At 30.8% G+C, this 17,401-nt stretch overlaps 2 protein-coding genes across 21 annotated transcripts in view; one reads left to right on the forward strand and one right to left on the reverse strand.

The window, feature by feature from the left end:
* The window catches only part of LOC6640841 (MAP/microtubule affinity-regulating kinase 3), a 37,642-nt gene extending 23,475 nt beyond the window's left edge, over window positions 1-14,167 (forward strand). For 8 of the 20 annotated variants that reach the window (XM_015178671.3, XM_023175102.2, XM_023175088.2 and 5 more), the window contains 5 exons: window positions 4,114-4,199; window positions 6,048-6,171; window positions 12,887-13,036; window positions 13,100-13,218; window positions 13,288-14,167. In XM_015178671.3, the coding sequence (XP_015034157.1) occupies window positions 4,114-4,199; window positions 6,048-6,171; window positions 12,887-13,036; window positions 13,100-13,218; window positions 13,288-13,346 (538 nt within the window). In that variant the 3' untranslated portion in view covers window positions 13,347-14,167. Of the gene's footprint in view, window positions 1-4,113; window positions 4,200-6,047; window positions 6,172-9,348; window positions 10,221-12,886; window positions 13,037-13,099; window positions 13,219-13,287 lie in introns of those variants that run through there. The other 12 variants (XM_015178673.3, XM_015178674.3, XM_023175103.2 and 9 more) reach the window with 4 other exon arrangements.
* Window positions 14,168-16,090: 1,923 nt separating this feature from the next.
* On the reverse strand, window positions 16,091-17,275 carry LOC6640842 (tubulin-folding cofactor B). The gene is made up of 3 exons (XM_002063781.4): window positions 17,109-17,275; window positions 16,527-17,020; window positions 16,091-16,468 (listed from the first exon to the last, which is right to left on the reverse strand). The coding sequence occupies exons 1-3, from the start codon at window positions 17,223-17,225 to the stop codon at window positions 16,351-16,353; spliced, it is 729 nt and encodes a 242-aa protein (XP_002063817.1). The 5' UTR covers window positions 17,226-17,275; the 3' UTR covers window positions 16,091-16,350.
* Between the last annotated feature and the right edge of the window lie 126 nt (window positions 17,276-17,401).

The raw sequence follows: 17,401 nt of genomic DNA on the forward strand, positions 1-17,401 counted from the left end.
TAGAGTTTTAAAATACGAAAGAACTTTGCTCCCTAAAGTATGCAAGAAGTTGGAAAAGTATTCATTGCCTTCAACAAATGCCTTGTCACTTAAATATTGTCTATAAACATTCCAAAATTTCTTCATATATTTGAAAAAGTCAATTCTTGACCTGCTTATTGCATACCTTAGGGGGCCAAGTTAGATTTGCAACTGTTAACTAGCGTCTATCTATGAAGCCTTAAAGAAGAATGTAATATCCTAAAAGTTATGCATTGATCTATTGACATTCCAAGTTTTATGATCTTAAGTTTTCCGATGTACGGATTATACATTTCGTCATACTTGTTAGACATAACAAACAAAAAAAAACACATTTTTAAGTCAAATCATTTTCCCCTACATAACATTCCAAAATAGATTTTGTCTACTCATTACAATTTAGAGATACAACTTGTTCCCTTCCCCCAAAATATATCTCCTACATATTTTATTATTATATCAAATACAAGATTAGGTAGAAATTTTTCACACAGTTGTGGGCAGCTTTTTATAGAACGCTAAAACAAGAAGTTTCTCACAAGTTAAGTGTGTATTAAGGGGTTACATCTAGTTGGAATCAGAAAACCGATTTATTTTTCAATAATCTTTAAATCCAAAAATCCTTCCAGATTTCCAGAAAAAAGTCATTTTTATATATTGGTTTCTTGAGTCAGAAGCTCTTCATGAGCCATGTAACAGAAGCTTTTAGAACATGTTAATGTACAAAAATTAATTCCAATAATCTTAAACAAATAATATAAAGAAATCTTAATATGTACATACAATATCTAAGTTATCGATGACGTCTTTGTTAAACAAAGTTTAGAGCCAAAACTTATATTTTTGCAGTGACCAATTTGTTAGCTTTGTTATGAAACTTAAGGTAACGAAAAGCGACAGTAAAAAGAGATATGTACCACATAAATTTATTAGGTTTAAAATAGAAACAAATAAAGTTAGAAGATTGCAACAAAGAAAGCCCCATAAAGGGATTTATTGTTTGATTATATCTTCGAATAAAAAACAGAAAACAAACTGAAAAACAGAAATAATCTAAAAATACTTAATCTCAGGATAAAGGTTTTAATAACTAAAGTTTTCTTAGGACTTTCAACTAGATGTAAAACCCCTTAAAGGACTCTTTCATACATTTACATAACACATTTATACCGCGTTGTTGTTATTTTTTTCTCTTCTTTTTTCCTTGTTTTGATTTCAAATACTTTCCTATTGATGTCATCTGTTTAGAGTGAGCGTTCATCGTTTAATTAGAGTTTATTATTATAATTAACTAATAAAAATTTATATATTATATGTTTTAGTATTCGATTAGTCACGTGTTATGTGTCCGGCCTTGGTTACCTTTGTTCTCTCTTTCGCTCTATATTGAAAAATAATAATAATTTATTAACGATCTAACTGTGTTTTGATCACTTGAATAATGTAAATTTCTTATCTTTTCATGTTTTTATACAAATTTTGAACACACATTGTCTGTTGAAAAACCAAAAACAAAACAAAACCAAATGTCTAATTTTGATACCTACTACTACTACTACTACTACCACTACTACACTACCACATATATAATATGTACATCCATTTTGTTGTGTGGCGTTTTCAATCCGCAACTATAATATAACACCAAACAACCAACCAACCAACCAACCAACCAACCAACATTACCTACGACCAACAAATGACCAAAATCTGTTAATCGAAAACTGAAAATTCTGCAACAACCTTCTCCGAATCTTCCTTTCGACTGCTACCAACTACTATTACCAACCAAACAACCAAACAACCAACCAACCAATCTTTCGTTGTCCATAAAAAAAATGCAAATTGAAAAACCGCCAAAAATCAAATTTGAAAATACGAAAATAACTGAAATATAAACTCAACTTGAATTATCAATGAATTTGATTTGAATCGAATTCAATTTGGATTCGAAAACGAAACAAACAAATTTTGGTGAGTGCAAATTACAAAATCCTCCTACATTAAGAGACCTTTTTATTAACCTAGAGTTTTAGCCGGGGTCGTGGCTGTGGGCGTGGCCACACAAACCTTTTAATCAAATTATCAACATTATTTTCTTTTTTTGGGTGTGTGTGAAATGTCATCACCTATACGACCACGACCACGACCCTCGCTGCTATATAAATGTATGAATATATATTAGTAAATACAACTATAGCATATATATATAATATATCTATATTTGGTTTCGATTTTTACAAGTTTATTTGTTTTCACATTATGTCTTTTATTTTTACCCCGCGCTCATATATATATATGTATGTATTGTTTCCCTCATCATTTCAATTTCAATGAATTTTTTTTTTCGGCAGTACAGAAGAATTTTTCATTTTTTTGATTTATTTTATTTTGGTTTCTCTATATAATGCGCAAAGAGTTAAGAGAAAGAGAGAGATTACTTGGGGCTAGAATAGTTATTTATGAATAGTTTTTTATTTCGTATACAACACCCAAAAAACAACAACAAACAAAAAATCTTGAAAAATAAAATCAAAAACATACATACATATTAAGTATATATTTCCAAATTGATTTTGCATTTAATAATTCCTCTAGTCACACCTAATTGTAATTCCTTAAGTTTCATAATGCATGACAACAAATTACAACTACTACAACAACAACAACTACAACAAGGAATTCTTTTCACTCACTCACACTCGACTCTTTAATTCTCTAATTGATAACTTTGACTTCTCTATCCCCTCCTCCTCCCTTCACTTGTCTAAAATGAAATGAAATCTTTCTCTATATACATATATATACTTCCCTTTGTTTCTGTTTCTTTGTTATGTTTTGTTGTAAAAAATCAAAAGTATTATGTTTTGTGCTGATGTTGTAAAACCTTTTTTTTTTTCGTATTATAATCTCATCCATGTATATATAGATTAATCTAATGCGGTTTATATACTACTATCTTGTCTAACAACAAATCTGCGCTGCTCATAAAACCAAAATACATATATGTATGTCAATTAGTTATAGTAGAGATATATGTACGATACGATGACAACATTGTTGTTGTTGTTATTGTCTGTGTCCTTGTGAGTCCTATCAAATTTCATTGAAATTATTCATAACAATCAATCAATCAATCATACAAACTTACTACCAACATTTAGTGCTTAACTTAAGTACTCAAAAGGCTATTCTCCTTCATGGCATGATGGACTTCTCTTACTCTATATATATAATGCTTTTCAACATAAATTACATAAGCAGTCCGTATAAAAATAAAAATGGCTTCTGTTCTTCCATATGTAATTGTATATTATATATATATCCTTCTCAGCTATCCTAATACTATTGCTTATAAGTTCATGTCTCTGCATTCAACTAAACCATTGATAATTATTATGTTTTTTCTTAGTGATAATTACATTTTGTTTTTAAGAAATTGTCTCTTTACAAAATTTACATGATTATTCTGTTTTTTTTTTCCTCCCCAATTTTTTTTGTTTTCTTTTCATTTTGTTTGTGTCTTCGACGTGGTTGCGCCACCTTTCTCCGTCATATTATTATCCACCACATCAATCAAATGAAAAACTGCTTGATTCGCGCTGTTTTTTTGTTGTCTTGCCCGCCATTCATCAATAAAAATATATATATTTTACTGGATTTGGATCAATATTTGAACTGATTCGTTAACGATGTGCGTCGCCGTCGCCGCCGCCCGCCCCCTCTTCATCTACATTGCAATATTTTGATCCATAAACATCCGAAACACACACACACACATGAACACACAATCAACGAACACTCGAAACGGTTCTACGTTATGATAATTAACCACAACACAAACTACAATTGATATGAATTACCATTTTCTAACTGATTAAAACGAATTTTCGTTCTCTGCAAATGCAATTCATTGGAAAAACACACAAAAAAAAAACCAAAAAAACTATCGACAAACTGCTCAATCGTTGAACAATTAAACCCAAAAAAACGAATATCGTATACCGAATTGATTGATTTCTTCTTCATTCTTCACAAAACACAAAATCGATGTGTGTGTGTATACGTATCTGTATCTGTACATATATATAGTCTGTTCGATCGACTTAGAACATCGGCTGTTAAATCAAGCAGACACTTTCCAAGGAATGTTCCATCACGTTCAACCTTTCACTCTGGTGAGTTTTCTGTTCACAATTATATTTTTTATTAGTTTTAATATTGACAAAAAAAAATAAAAAAATACATTAATTTTACTCACACACAAATTTAATAAACAAAAAAAAAAAAGAGCCTAGGCTTAAAAATAAAATCCACCTATCAACCAACCTCTAAACCCAAAACTACTAATACTTACTACTATTTGTGTTTCTTGACTCTGAGTTTTAATTTAATTATCTATTTTTTTTTACGGTTTCGTTTTGAAAAACGATAATTCTCATAATGCATCCAAAAAAAAAAACCAAAAAATCGTATATGGGGCAACATTTTGTTTGTCTCTTTTACTCCTGCACGTACATACATTATTCTACTTACGGCGTATCAAATTACATATATATATATATTACATACATTATATTTATTATCAACAAACAAAATATATATAATTTCAATCGACTCTCATTCAAATGAGTGTGAATGTTATTAGTTCTATTCTTTTTATTAATTTTTATACTATATATTTTTTCGTGCTTTCGTTCGTTTCGTTCCTACCTCATCGCTTTTCATTTTAGCGGTTTGCGCATTTCTCATGCACGTGTGTTTAAGTCATAATGTTATCCGAGTATTATGCATATATTTTTCTATATAACTTATTATCGATTGATCCTGAATGTATGTATCTATATCTATGTACGTGTGTCTTTTAGAACATTTTTCTTTAAAGAAAAAAAAAACAAAATAAATAAAAAGCGGATGGAAAACTATTCATAGCAAACAATTTCCTAGTTAATAATTATTCTAATGGTGATCTCGAGCAAAGAAGAACTGGATCATTACTTATTTACTATTATATTTAATACATACTTATTAGATAACAAAAAAACAAAAAAATAATATCCTAATTTTCTTTTCTACTAAACTTTATTTTTTATAATATTTTATGTACATATTTTTAGAAAATTACATAAATGACAATATGCTGAATAACCAAAGAACGTTTTTGACGTTCGTGTTGGCTAAAGGGTTCTTTCGAGGTGTGATCAAAAAGTTATTACCAGAATATTACAAAATTTCGAATTTATAAATTTGATAAGGAAGTTGTAAAAAATGTATGTTCCTATAATCATTATAAGTATTTTCCTTTTCAATTATATATTGATTATGATTTTTACTTGTTTTTATTCTGCCTTCAAACAACTAAGTCACTTTACATATTTCCACTCTTAATTTTGGGATACTTATATTTATTATTCATTTTTATCCGACTAGAAAATTTCATAAAATTTGGCTTAAGAATAAAGAAGTTATAAGTATAAAAGTTTCGCCCAGATAAACAAAAAACCGATAAAGTGCCTTGGTGCTTGTAAGAGTAAGCGAGATAGCCTTTTCGGAAAGTCCAAAGCATCTTAATTCTTTAAACTTTTATTATATGTTGCTTAATCGTTTTTTTAGATTAATCTCAAAAATGTAAATTAATCGTTAAACTATAAAATAAAAGTTCAAGGTGATAAACATTTTGGTAATAAAATTAATAAAAGTCGAAGTGAAAATTTAAAAGTTAAGCCAAATCTAGGAAATTCGCTTCTTTCTCAAACTACTCTTCATTAACTTAACTGTAGAGGGATGGGTAAGCAACCTCTTGATCACACTTCGTTTACAATTAATTTTTACTTTAATTAAGTAATTAAAAATGATGTCTGTACAACAACAATTTATCGCTGTACATACATACATGCATAATCAGAGAAACAACAAATCAGTCAGTTTGTAGAATGTGTTTTGTAGTTTACTTTTGGTTGAGGTCCAATTTCGTCTAATCGTCTCTAATAAATGACTTGTCATATCTATTATCCCCGTCTATGTAGGTCAAACCAGAGCACGAAACAACACAGCGCTGGAATACTCCGGAACAAGTGGAGCATCCGGCGACTCATCGCATCCAGGTCGCATGAGCTTCTTTTCCAAACTGTCCTCACGTTTTAGCAAACGGTAAGTTTTAATTAAATCTTTTAAACTATCTCTGCCATTAAAAAACAAAAAAAAGCCAATTTTCTTTCTTCATTTAACGCGAGTATATATTAATATATATACAAATATAATACAAGAAAAGCAAATGCAGTTTCAAATTCAATTTTTACATTACGTTTTATATATAACAAATACATAAAGTATTATAATTATTTGAAGAAAAAAAAAACAACCCGTTTCTTATTTTTTCGTTTTTATGTTTCATTGTTTTTCTTCTTTTTTTTTTTGTTGTTATCTTTGTTTCATATTATTTTTTCATTTGCATATTTTAATTATAAAAAAAAAACACACACACATACTACTCATATGTATGTCTTTATGTTTTTTTCAAAATCCATTCTGCAGGGTTTCATACAGTACGACCATTAAATATTTTGTTTTCGTTTAATACGCACCACTTAAAACAAATATCGCTAAAGATATAGAAGCCTAAGTAGAGTTATTCAATAAGTATAAAATGAGACAAATGTAGGACTAAAAACTTTAAAAATTGTAACTTGGTAGATTTCCTCATTCATTGCTTTCAAACTTTTCGGTCATTGGCCTACAAATGACACATTTTCTATTAACATGTTACAGCAGAGAGTGTCCAGCAGAGGAAGCCATTATTTTTAGGTCTTTAGATCCAGAGTTTCGTCCTGCTTTCCTTTCCCTTATGGTAACAAAATTAAAATCTCTTCTTGTTTGGTAGAAAATCTTAACTACCAATCCTTTCCTGCTGTTGCTAATGTGTCTGATCCATGGTAAAAACACATACTTAACTTCAATTATTAGTGGCGAGTTATAGGAAAATGAAATGGAAACAAACTTTACCCCGAAGTTTTGTTAAAAATATAGCTTTATGAATTAAATAAACCCAAATAAACCATTAAAACTTGTTTATAGACCACATTTTTAAGCTATATTTAGAAAACTTTGCAATCTATTGCATACTTTAGAGGGCAAATTTCTTCCCGTTTACATTTCCTTTATGCGCCTTGCCTCTAAATGATCCTGCATCATATTATTATTAAAATGAAGTGACTTATATAGTTACTCAAAGCAGATTGAAATGAGTTTCCAAACAATTCTGAATGCACCTTCAATTCACCACGAATCGTGGTGAAAATGCATGTTGACTCTTATTTATTTGGCTTGCAAATTAGGACAAGATATCTTTTTAAGATGATTTATTTCCAATATTTTTGTTAATGTTAATTTGTTTCGTTTAAGGCATGCCATTGTTTTTATTACATTTAAATTTAAATTATTTTTTCAAGTTTTTTTTTAATTCTGGCCCAATTCTCTTTAGACATAATAACAATTATGTAATTTTAAACAAAAATTTTTATTGAAACTTGAAAGCTCACCTGTTTCAGTCGCTCTATTAAAGTCCGTTATTGATAAGAGAAACCGGAAAAGGGCACATAACGGTTAGGGCTAAATGTTAGGGATTACATTTAATCGATAACACATTTAAGCATCGGTTTAGGGCACATTTATAGGAATTTCATATTGGTTAACGGAAATCGTTTATAAATGTTTTTTTTTTTGTAACTTTTTGTTTAACCTAATATAATTAATTCATCGCGGCATCAATTAAGGTCAATTAAGAAGAGTTGTGGTTGAATGAGACAGAGAGTGAGAGAGATAAGAGAGAGAGAGAGAGTTACAGAGAGGGAGCAACGAGTACACAATATACATTTTGCACCGCACTAACGGAAGACACAGCCCCCCCAAACTCCCTCCACCCACATTTTGGTGGGTTAAGGTTGTTACTAATAAACTGTTAATTGATCCACCAAGAAAGAGAGCGACACAACAGATGAGAAAAAGAAATAGCACTTTTTATTTATATAATTGCATGATGTTATGAGAATTGTTATTATGGCGCTCTGTGTTCACCTTTTTATATTTTATTTAAATATTTGTTTTTAATTATGTTATTTTCTACTAATAAATGATGCACAATTTTTTATTTTTGTTTTTTGGTTATTTCCTTTAATTGTTCTGCTTATTTTTCTTCTTTTGTTTGAATTGTTTTTTGCTCTTTGTTTTTTTTTTAACTAAAAGTTTTTCAAAAAATCGAAAAAGGAAAGTATGTATGAAAAGCATAATATAATTACTATGACCGTGTTAATATACCACGAAAAAAAAAACACAACACAACGTCGACGCATGCATTTTATACATACATTTTAACCAACTTGTATATTTTGTATTTAGTTAGTGAAAAAAAAAACAAACCAAAAATCATCCATAAGTATATATATATGTGTGTATATACAAAAATTGTAATCAAACATACGATTTGAGAGGGTTTCAGTGATTCTCGGTTAAAAATGATGGTTCACATGCACTTGTGAAAAGAGGAAACAAATTAAGCATTTAATTAATTAAATACTACGAGCATTAAAACGAACGATTCTGAATGCAATACTATATTCATACATACATACATACAAACACATACAAACAGTGCGTACATACATAATGAAATATGTATCTTAAGTCTATAACGTCTCGGAGGAATCAACAAAAAAGAAAGTACAGCCAGTCTAAGCTCTTAGTTATCAAGATTAAAAAAAATATATATATGAAATTAGTCGCTTCCTCTCTGCGCTCTCCAAAAAAAAAATAAAATTCTCCGTCACATTTTATTAGTTTCGTCTTTCTACATATAATTATATATATTTTTTGTTTGTATACTATTTTTTTTTATTTTATATAATATACCCACGATTGCTTTATATACGATTTAACTATATAATTATAATTATTATATGTAATATTTCCATTTTGTCACCCCCCCACACTCTGCTAGGAAGGCTTTGTTGTTTTTCGTCCTGTTTTTCCCCTGATTTTTTTTTTTATTTCAAATACATTATGCAAAAATAAAAAAATAAAATAAAACAAAGAAAAAAAATTACAAAATGAAAATTATTATGCAAAATTAGTTAATTACAAAAAAAAATAAAAACAAATTGCGTTTACTTTTCTTTCTTAATAAGGAAACGTTTAATTTTCCGTTCTATTTTCTTATCTGTTTTCTTTTGGTTTCATTTCTCGTATTTGTTTGTTTCTTTTTTTTTTTTTACCCATTATTAATATTTTTTCCAGCCGTGAATAATTTGTTTAAAATTTTTTCTTTAATTTTAGGCCAAACCAGTAATTAACAAAAACAAGCATTAACTACTTCTTGTTAATAGTTCTAAAAACTGAAACTGAAACAAACGATTCCCCCATAGTGTAAACGCGCGTGACGGAGAGAGAGAGATACAGAGCAGAGAGAGTATGAGAGAATGATATGATACAGAGCTAAGAGAGAGAGTGAGACAGATTACAAATTACTACTGATCACAGATCACAGATCATATCGTAACGTATCGTATCGTATCGTAACGCGTTGTATCTAATCGTTGTATCGTAACGGATCGGAATGCTTTACGGATCGAAACGGAGATGTCGGATTGTCGTTTTGCGATATTGAATTTTCGTGTAATCGAAATTCAAAATCCGATTTCGATTCCGTTAACGATTCGGCGCGATTAACCCTCCAAAAACACAGAAAACAAAAAAAAATACAAAAATGAAAGCGACAACGTTGAGTTCCGTTGCGTATATCCAAAACAATTCACACATGCGCCTATGTTTTATTAAAATTATTAACTAATTATACACTTACATTTATATAAATAATAAACAACAAAAAAATACATGTATTTAAAAAGTAAATGAACAACAAACAGGAATCGCCAAAATTCTGTGTTTTCATTGTTTGTGTAAAAGAGAATGAGAAGCGAAGAAGAAACGAAGAAAGGAAGAAAGAAAGTTAAAACTAACTAAAGATAAAGCCTAATGCTAAACTTGTGTGAAGTGAACGACACCCAAACTTGAACCCAATCCTCCAATCAGAGCACTTTTTGCTATCACTGTCACGATTATGGATTAAACATACATAAATACATTATTAGTAAATATATTTGACACCCACGGGTACTATCTACAAACAATAAATGCATAGAATTTTATGTTAATATTGTGTATGGCAATTTTAGTTTATAAACAACAAAAACAAAACAAAAAACCACAAATGTTATGGAAATTAAAAACTATTTAACGAAATTGCTCTAAGAGAAAACGAGATGGAAGATGGAATTAATCTAAACACACTCTAAAAAATGGCCCGGATTTGCAGCTATTGTAACAAGAAATGATCTTATATACATATTTGATTTAGCAATTTCGCTTCACTTTATATATTGTATGTATTTGTATGTATGTATAAATATATGTTTTGAGATAAAATGTAGAGAGAGTGAGTGAGAGAGAGAGCTATCTATCGATTCATACAATCAAAAATGAAACTTACTTTTTGCAGTTGATCAATCAAATCACATACTCTACAACTAAACTAAAAACTAAACTAAAAACAAAACAAAAACTGAAGCTGAAGTCTAAGCGCATAAAAACAAAGAGCGTCAACAAGTAGCATTTTTAAGAAAACAAAAAAATTACCATCAATATACCAAGTAGTCACTGAAACAGAAATTAAACTTAATCTAAACTAAAATCAAGGATGAAATAATGTATTAGAAAAAAAAAACAAAAACAAAACAAAAACTTGTGCATGTGACCATTTTATTTGTACAGATGATTATCTATAAATCGTGTTATCCATCGAGCACCACCTTCAGTGGATCGATTAGTAGTTATTATATATACACATATAAATATATATATATATATATATATATTAAGTTTCAAAGAAATAATTAATACATTATTAAATAAATTAGTAATTTAATAAAGGCATAAATAAATTATGTAAAAATCATAAACTTTGTGGTCAAGAAAGCAGCAGCAGCAGCAACTAATCTTGAATGCATACCCAAAATTTTGCAAGTCTTTTTGAATTGAATTTTATTACTTACAGCTGTGTTTTAAAAAATACGAAAATCATAAATCAATTTTTCACATTATCGGACCTTGAAATTTGACATAATTCCAAATGTTTTGAAGAACTTAATTAAAGCAAACAATATAGCAAAGCAAAGCTACACGATTGATCATCTCTTTCAACTTTTTTCAATAATTTTTGACAAACTAAGAGTACGGAGAAATCGTCTCGTGCATTTTCCTTATCTTATCGCCTCAATGCAATACCAATGGCTCATTATTTTAGGGATCAAAGGATCTACTACAAATAAAAAATATGATAAATTTGAAACATGATTAATTTTAATTCGGAATAGCTTTGACTGCATTTTTAATGACTTATTTTTAGGGTTTAAGTAGACGTTTTGATTCGATTGAACAATCTAATTTGATAATTTTTCGATTTTGGGGCATTGCAAAGAAACATAGAAACATTTTCTTCAAAAAAGGTTAAATATTATAAAAAATACAGTCGACTCTTGTCAATTTGAACAAGCGATTTTCCGAACCTCTTAATAATTCAAATTTATCACGAGTTCCCTAAAAAATTGTTAAATATATCTTTATTTTTTATGCACTCGGTAATTCGAACGAAGAAAATAATTTCTACGAAGTGGTAATTCGAACTCTCATAGTCAAACAGTCGACAATTTAAATTAGAACGAAACAATTTGGATATAATTATGGATTACGAAGAACCATCAATGGTACTAGTAGTTGACATCAACGGAGTTAGTTTTTCTGACCATGTTCAAGTGGATGAAGATGTTGCTGTCTCAGGATCATTAAAGCAATGGCGAAATTTTGCAACGATCAAGATGAAGATAACGATGATACATCAAAATCATCTAAATACATCTATAAAATTTTTCATAATTCTGAGCAGTTTCTTCAAAGCAAACCCGTTCATAATTAATGAATATGTTAAACATAAGCAGTTAATTTTCTTCTAAAAATTTTAAACCACTTATTATTTCAAACACTAAACGTTAACTCGTTATTTTTTTAGAGTCCCTCGAATTTCGAATTAAAGAGATTTGAATATACTTATATACAGATTTTTATTTTCATACCTTTGCTAATGCCAGGTTATATAAGTTTTTCATCGAATTTAATTATTGTCCAAGTCTGGATAGATTTTAAATATAGTTAACAACAAAAAATACTATAATATAGAAATATTAGTTCTTTTTCACTCAGTTTTTAGACCCAAGTCAACTACAATCCTATTTTTTTGAACACAGCTGTAAATATTGGTAACTGTATTTCGATGAATACTTTTCTTAGTTTAAATTTTTTGTTTTTAGCAGTGTCTAGAATTTTTAAAGCTTTTTGTTTCTTAAAAATCTGTAAATTCATCATTAGTATAGTTAAATTTTTAACTAACTCGCAGAATCCGAGAGCTTTGGAGTTTTATTCATTTGCTGATTAATACTTTAGTTGAAAGAAATTTATTAAAAAGGAATACCAAAGTAATTTTGATATGTACTTTAAAGGGAATAATGTTTTTCCATACTTAAAATTCTGAATAAGAATTGTTTGTGAGCAATTTTAAGTTTTTGTGTACTAACAAATCATTCATTATACATGGCAACAATTATCGACCGGACAAGGGGTTTTTTTTTTTTAGGCGTGAAGATTACTTCGTTAGTTTTTTTTTTTAGAAAAAAGGAATAAATAGTTAATGCTTTGGTTTTATTTAGTTGACTTTTTGCAGTGCGTTCTCTCTTATGTTTTTGAATCAATTACATTCTTACAGTACTTCCACCACGGAAGAGGCAGCAAAACCACGTGTATTGCGTTTCACATGGTCAATGAAGACAACATCACCATTGATGCCGGATCAAATAATGCAAAAGATACGTGAAGTCCTTGATCAGAACAATTGTGACTATGAACAGCGTGAAAGGTGAGTTAAATGTAAGAGAAAAAAGTAAATGATAGATTGTTAAAATTATACTTTTTTATTTAGATTTGTACTTTGGTGCGTTCATGGTGACCCGAATACAGACTCACTTGTGCAATGGGAAATAGAAGTCTGTAAATTGCCACGACTTTCTTTGAATGGAGTGCGCTTTAAGCGAATCTCCGGTAAGTGAGAGGCAGAGGGATTTTAAAAGAGAAAGAGAACATTTAATGATGAATCCATTTTCGTTTTAGGCACCAGCATTGGCTTCAAGAACATTGCGTCCCGCATTGCTTTTGACCTACGGCTGTGACTTAACCAAACAAACAACGAGGGAAGCACCGATGCCGCCACTGACACTGTCGCTGATACCACTCAAGCTGATACCATATCTACTGCCGACTCACAAATGGCCAGAAGCAGCTCAAAGCTGTCTGAGCTATCACTATTATGCCGCTCATTAACCAGTCAGCAGGGATCTCAAAGGCGCAAGAAGAGCAGATTGTCAACCGGTGTCAATGATGATCAAAAGAAATCACGATCGTTATTATCAGCTTTTCACATGTACTCGCCATACAGCTCCAAGGAGAATGTGAAGTCACGCGAGGTGCTGCCATGCGATCCGGCTTCCCCACAAACTGTTGATATGCAGCAACAGTTGCTGGCCAGTAAACCATCAGCAAGAGAGCTACCACCACCACCACCACCACCTCTCTATGTTGATCTAAATCCGATAAATGCCATTTTGGAGGAGGAAGGCGAAGGCGCTGGTCCACCCATCCAACATAAGGCAATGAGCACGGCAAAAAAGGATAAAAGTGGCAGCGACAGTGATGGAGGCGGTGGCAACCGATTAAAAAGAAACATCAAACATACCGGTAGCCTAATTGTGCGTAAATTTCGAGCCTCACGACATGGAGGAGGAGATGCAGGCAAAAAGGATGCTAGATCCACCAATACAAACGAGTCGGCCGGCCCCAGTGGCAATGCCATGGATAACGATAACGAGAAACCAAACACCACACAGAATACAACAACAACAACAACACCAATGCTACGCACCACAACTCTCTAATTATAATGGAACATGGACATAGCATTGCAAAAAAACAGAAAGCAAAAATTTAATAATTATAGTTCTAAGGGATCGTAGAATGGGGGGAGATTGGGGTTGGGTTGGGTTGGTGGGTACCGGGAACCGATTAGTTGGTGAAGTGGGGTGGTTGCTTATATGTATATGTATGTACATGGATAACGCGCCTGGATGCCCAAAAGCACAGACAACTGACAGACAGAATCTCAAGTAAAAGAAAATTTTGCTTAATTGCTAGCATCTCTAAAAACGTTAAATATACACACACATCTACACCCACATACATACATACATACATATACATACACATATATATATATATAAATAGATTGATCGCTTGAATCGATCAATCAGATGAACTTCTTTATCTACCAATATGTTCACGCATGCACAAACAACAAGAAAAATGGCACCCACAACACTCTTCAACCAAAACGCACAGACAGACAAACAAACAAACATACATACAGACAAACATACATTATACATATTTTGATAGGAACATAGACATAATCCCTGCTATATATACTGCCCTAAAAGATCGAACCCCAGGTTTGTTCATTCAGTCAGTATATTGGCAGAGATGATTTTGGAATGCAAGAAAAAAAAAAACCTTTAAACACACGAAATTCAAATTCATTTAATAATAATAACGATAATAAGAAATAATAATAATAATAAATATATAACGGAAACAAATCAATGCTCTATAAACTGCATTTATCCAGTGAAATTGTTTTTTTTTTTCTGTTGTTTCCTTTTGTTTTTTGCGCTTGTTTTGTAAATGAAACAAGATAAACAAAAAAAAAAACCCCAAGCTTATCATTGATTCAATTTTTGAAGGATGATGATAAATATAATAATATGAAACAAGAAAACATGCGCATTTAGAAGCATACACGGATTGGATGGAGAAGAGGCAGATACAATGTGAGCTTCAGTAAAGGAGCTTCAATATATTTGGAATCAACTCTCAATTGTCAGACAAATCAGAGAGAAAGAAACCCAAAAACAAACACCAAACAATTCTAGTAATATGCCAAACCAAAATGTATCCTTTTGTAATTTGTACACAAAACTCTATGTGTTTTGTATCAGTTGTTCCCAGACCTACATATATATACATATAGATGGAGTCGTCGCTATGCATGAATAGTTATTATATATCAATAGAAAAACAGAAACCCAAGAAAATCTTGGATCAGTTGTTGCATGAAAAATCCATTTCGATTCTCTCCCACAAAAACACAAACAAATTACACACTGATCTCAATTTGAGAACTAAAAGACGATCATTGATCCTAGCTGATTCAACAGGTTTGTGGTTGTTAATGAAAAAAAAACAAGAAAAAAAAAAACAAAATCTGTCTTTAAATACCTATATTGTATATCTACATATAATGATAATAAACACTTGAAGTTATATCATGCAGATTTGAGAATATGTGTGCTATAATTTTTATTGCTATTGCTAATATCAAGAGTTTTCACCATTTTATATTCAATGTTAAACGAACAACTAATGAAACTTTATAAAACAAAACAAAAAAATATAAACAAGTTAGTTCTAGCTATGATGGGTACACAGACATGGTACAATTCTATATATATATATATACAGGTACATCGCTCATTACAACAACAACAACACCACACAGACACACAATAAGAAGTACTATATATATATATATCAATAAACCGATACCCAAATAAACCCAATGACAGTAAAAAAAAGAAAACTATTGTAAGTAGTGCGCGCGATTTTTTTTTTAAATATATTTCTTATTTGCTATCAAAATACATATATTCATTTGCACGCAAAGTTTAATTTATTTTAGCATATTTGTGACATAAAAAATGGATTTTCCACGTTAGATTGTAAACTGATAAATGAGTTTTTTGGCGTCAACAGATTGAAGAGAGAGACTAAACGCCAAAGGTTAATTTAAAAAAAATAAACGGAGCATTATTTAAAACACCATTATTATTCATTATAAATTATCTATAAATCAGAAATACGATAAACACACACAAAAAAGTATGGAAAGTTGAAAAAAAAAAACATGTTGTAAGAATATCTGATATACATACATAGATGTTTTAATTAATAAATAAAAATGGCATAACTACATGATAAAATTTTGTTATTCGCATTTAGGGAAAACGAGTTTTTCTTTTGTGCTGTGCCAAATAAATGCAATGTGGGAATTAACTCAAAAAAGATCTAAAGCTCATCATCAAGATTAACATCTTCTGAAGGAAAATCACCCACTTCGACTGACAATGGTGAGACAAATCCTCCATAGTTGGGACCACATTTGAAATATACTTTGCCGTTAACACTACAAGAAGAAAAAAATGTTAATATTCAAAATGATTAACTGAATTTGTGCCCATTACCTTCCATTATTCTTGCCCAATGGTTCATCGTACTCAACACCAATAAAGATTCCAGATTTGCCATCCAGGCTGCCATTGTATCTGATTGTGCCACGACGTCGTGGATTTCCCGGCACTGAGACCTCGCAGCGTGCATTAACCACGCAAAGCTCGGCTCGTCGTTGCAATTCATCCGCATGCTCGCGGCGTTTCTCCTCCATTTGACGCATCTCCTCCTCATTGAATTTGCCTAGGCGATTCTGTTTAAGATAATAACGCACAGAATCTTTTCTCTGCTCATACTGATCATTAGTAAGTTCGAATTTCTCCACTGTGTTATTATCAAAGCTTAAGGTAAGGAAACTATCGATCACATGCAGGCGCAATCCATCGGAATTGATGTAGAATCCAAGCTGCGCATCGTCATTATCCAATGTTGCCAGCCGATTCTTTCCTTCATATAATTCCACTCTCATGGTTGCAGCTGAACCGCCGGTTAGTATCTCCAATTTGTTCTGTGAGTCACAAACAAAAACAAAAACTATGAGAACATCTGTCGTGAAATTTGCAGCGGCAGCGGGAGTTGCAAAAGGATATGCATACCTTGAGTTGGGACACTTTCAGGTCCTTGGCAAACTTCATCTCAAAGGCCACCGCATCGTTGTTCGAATTGGACACATTGGCCCTTATAAAATCTGATTTACTAATCAATTCCGACATTTGAGCTTTGTTTAAGTGTGAATGATATTTGTTGATTAATATTGCCAGGCAACTATCGTTTTCTTTTCGATTACTCTATCGGTTATCGAACTGATTCACAGACAAAGTGAACTAGATTAGAAAACTTGTCAGCTGATTGCTTTTTTCTTATTTCAAAAGTAACGGTTTCTTTTAAT

Source organism: Drosophila willistoni, assembly GCF_018902025.1.
Source record: "Drosophila willistoni isolate 14030-0811.24 chromosome 2L unlocalized genomic scaffold, UCI_dwil_1.1 Seg168, whole genome shotgun sequence".
In the NCBI taxonomy this organism is placed as follows: Eukaryota; Metazoa; Arthropoda; class Insecta; order Diptera; family Drosophilidae; genus Drosophila; species Drosophila willistoni.

Coding starts and splice junctions, on each gene's coding strand:
- LOC6640842 (XM_002063781.4), bottom strand. CDS start 17,225: ATGTCGGAATTGATTAGTAAATCAGATTTTATAAGGGCCAATGTGTCC. Junction 17,021..17,108: donor TGAAAGTGTCCCAACTCAAG/GTATGCATATCC, acceptor TGTGACTCACAG/AACAAATTGGAGATACTAAC. Junction 16,469..16,526: donor TTGGGCAAGAATAATGGAAG/GTAATGGGCACA, acceptor TTCTTCTTGTAG/TGTTAACGGCAAAGTATATT.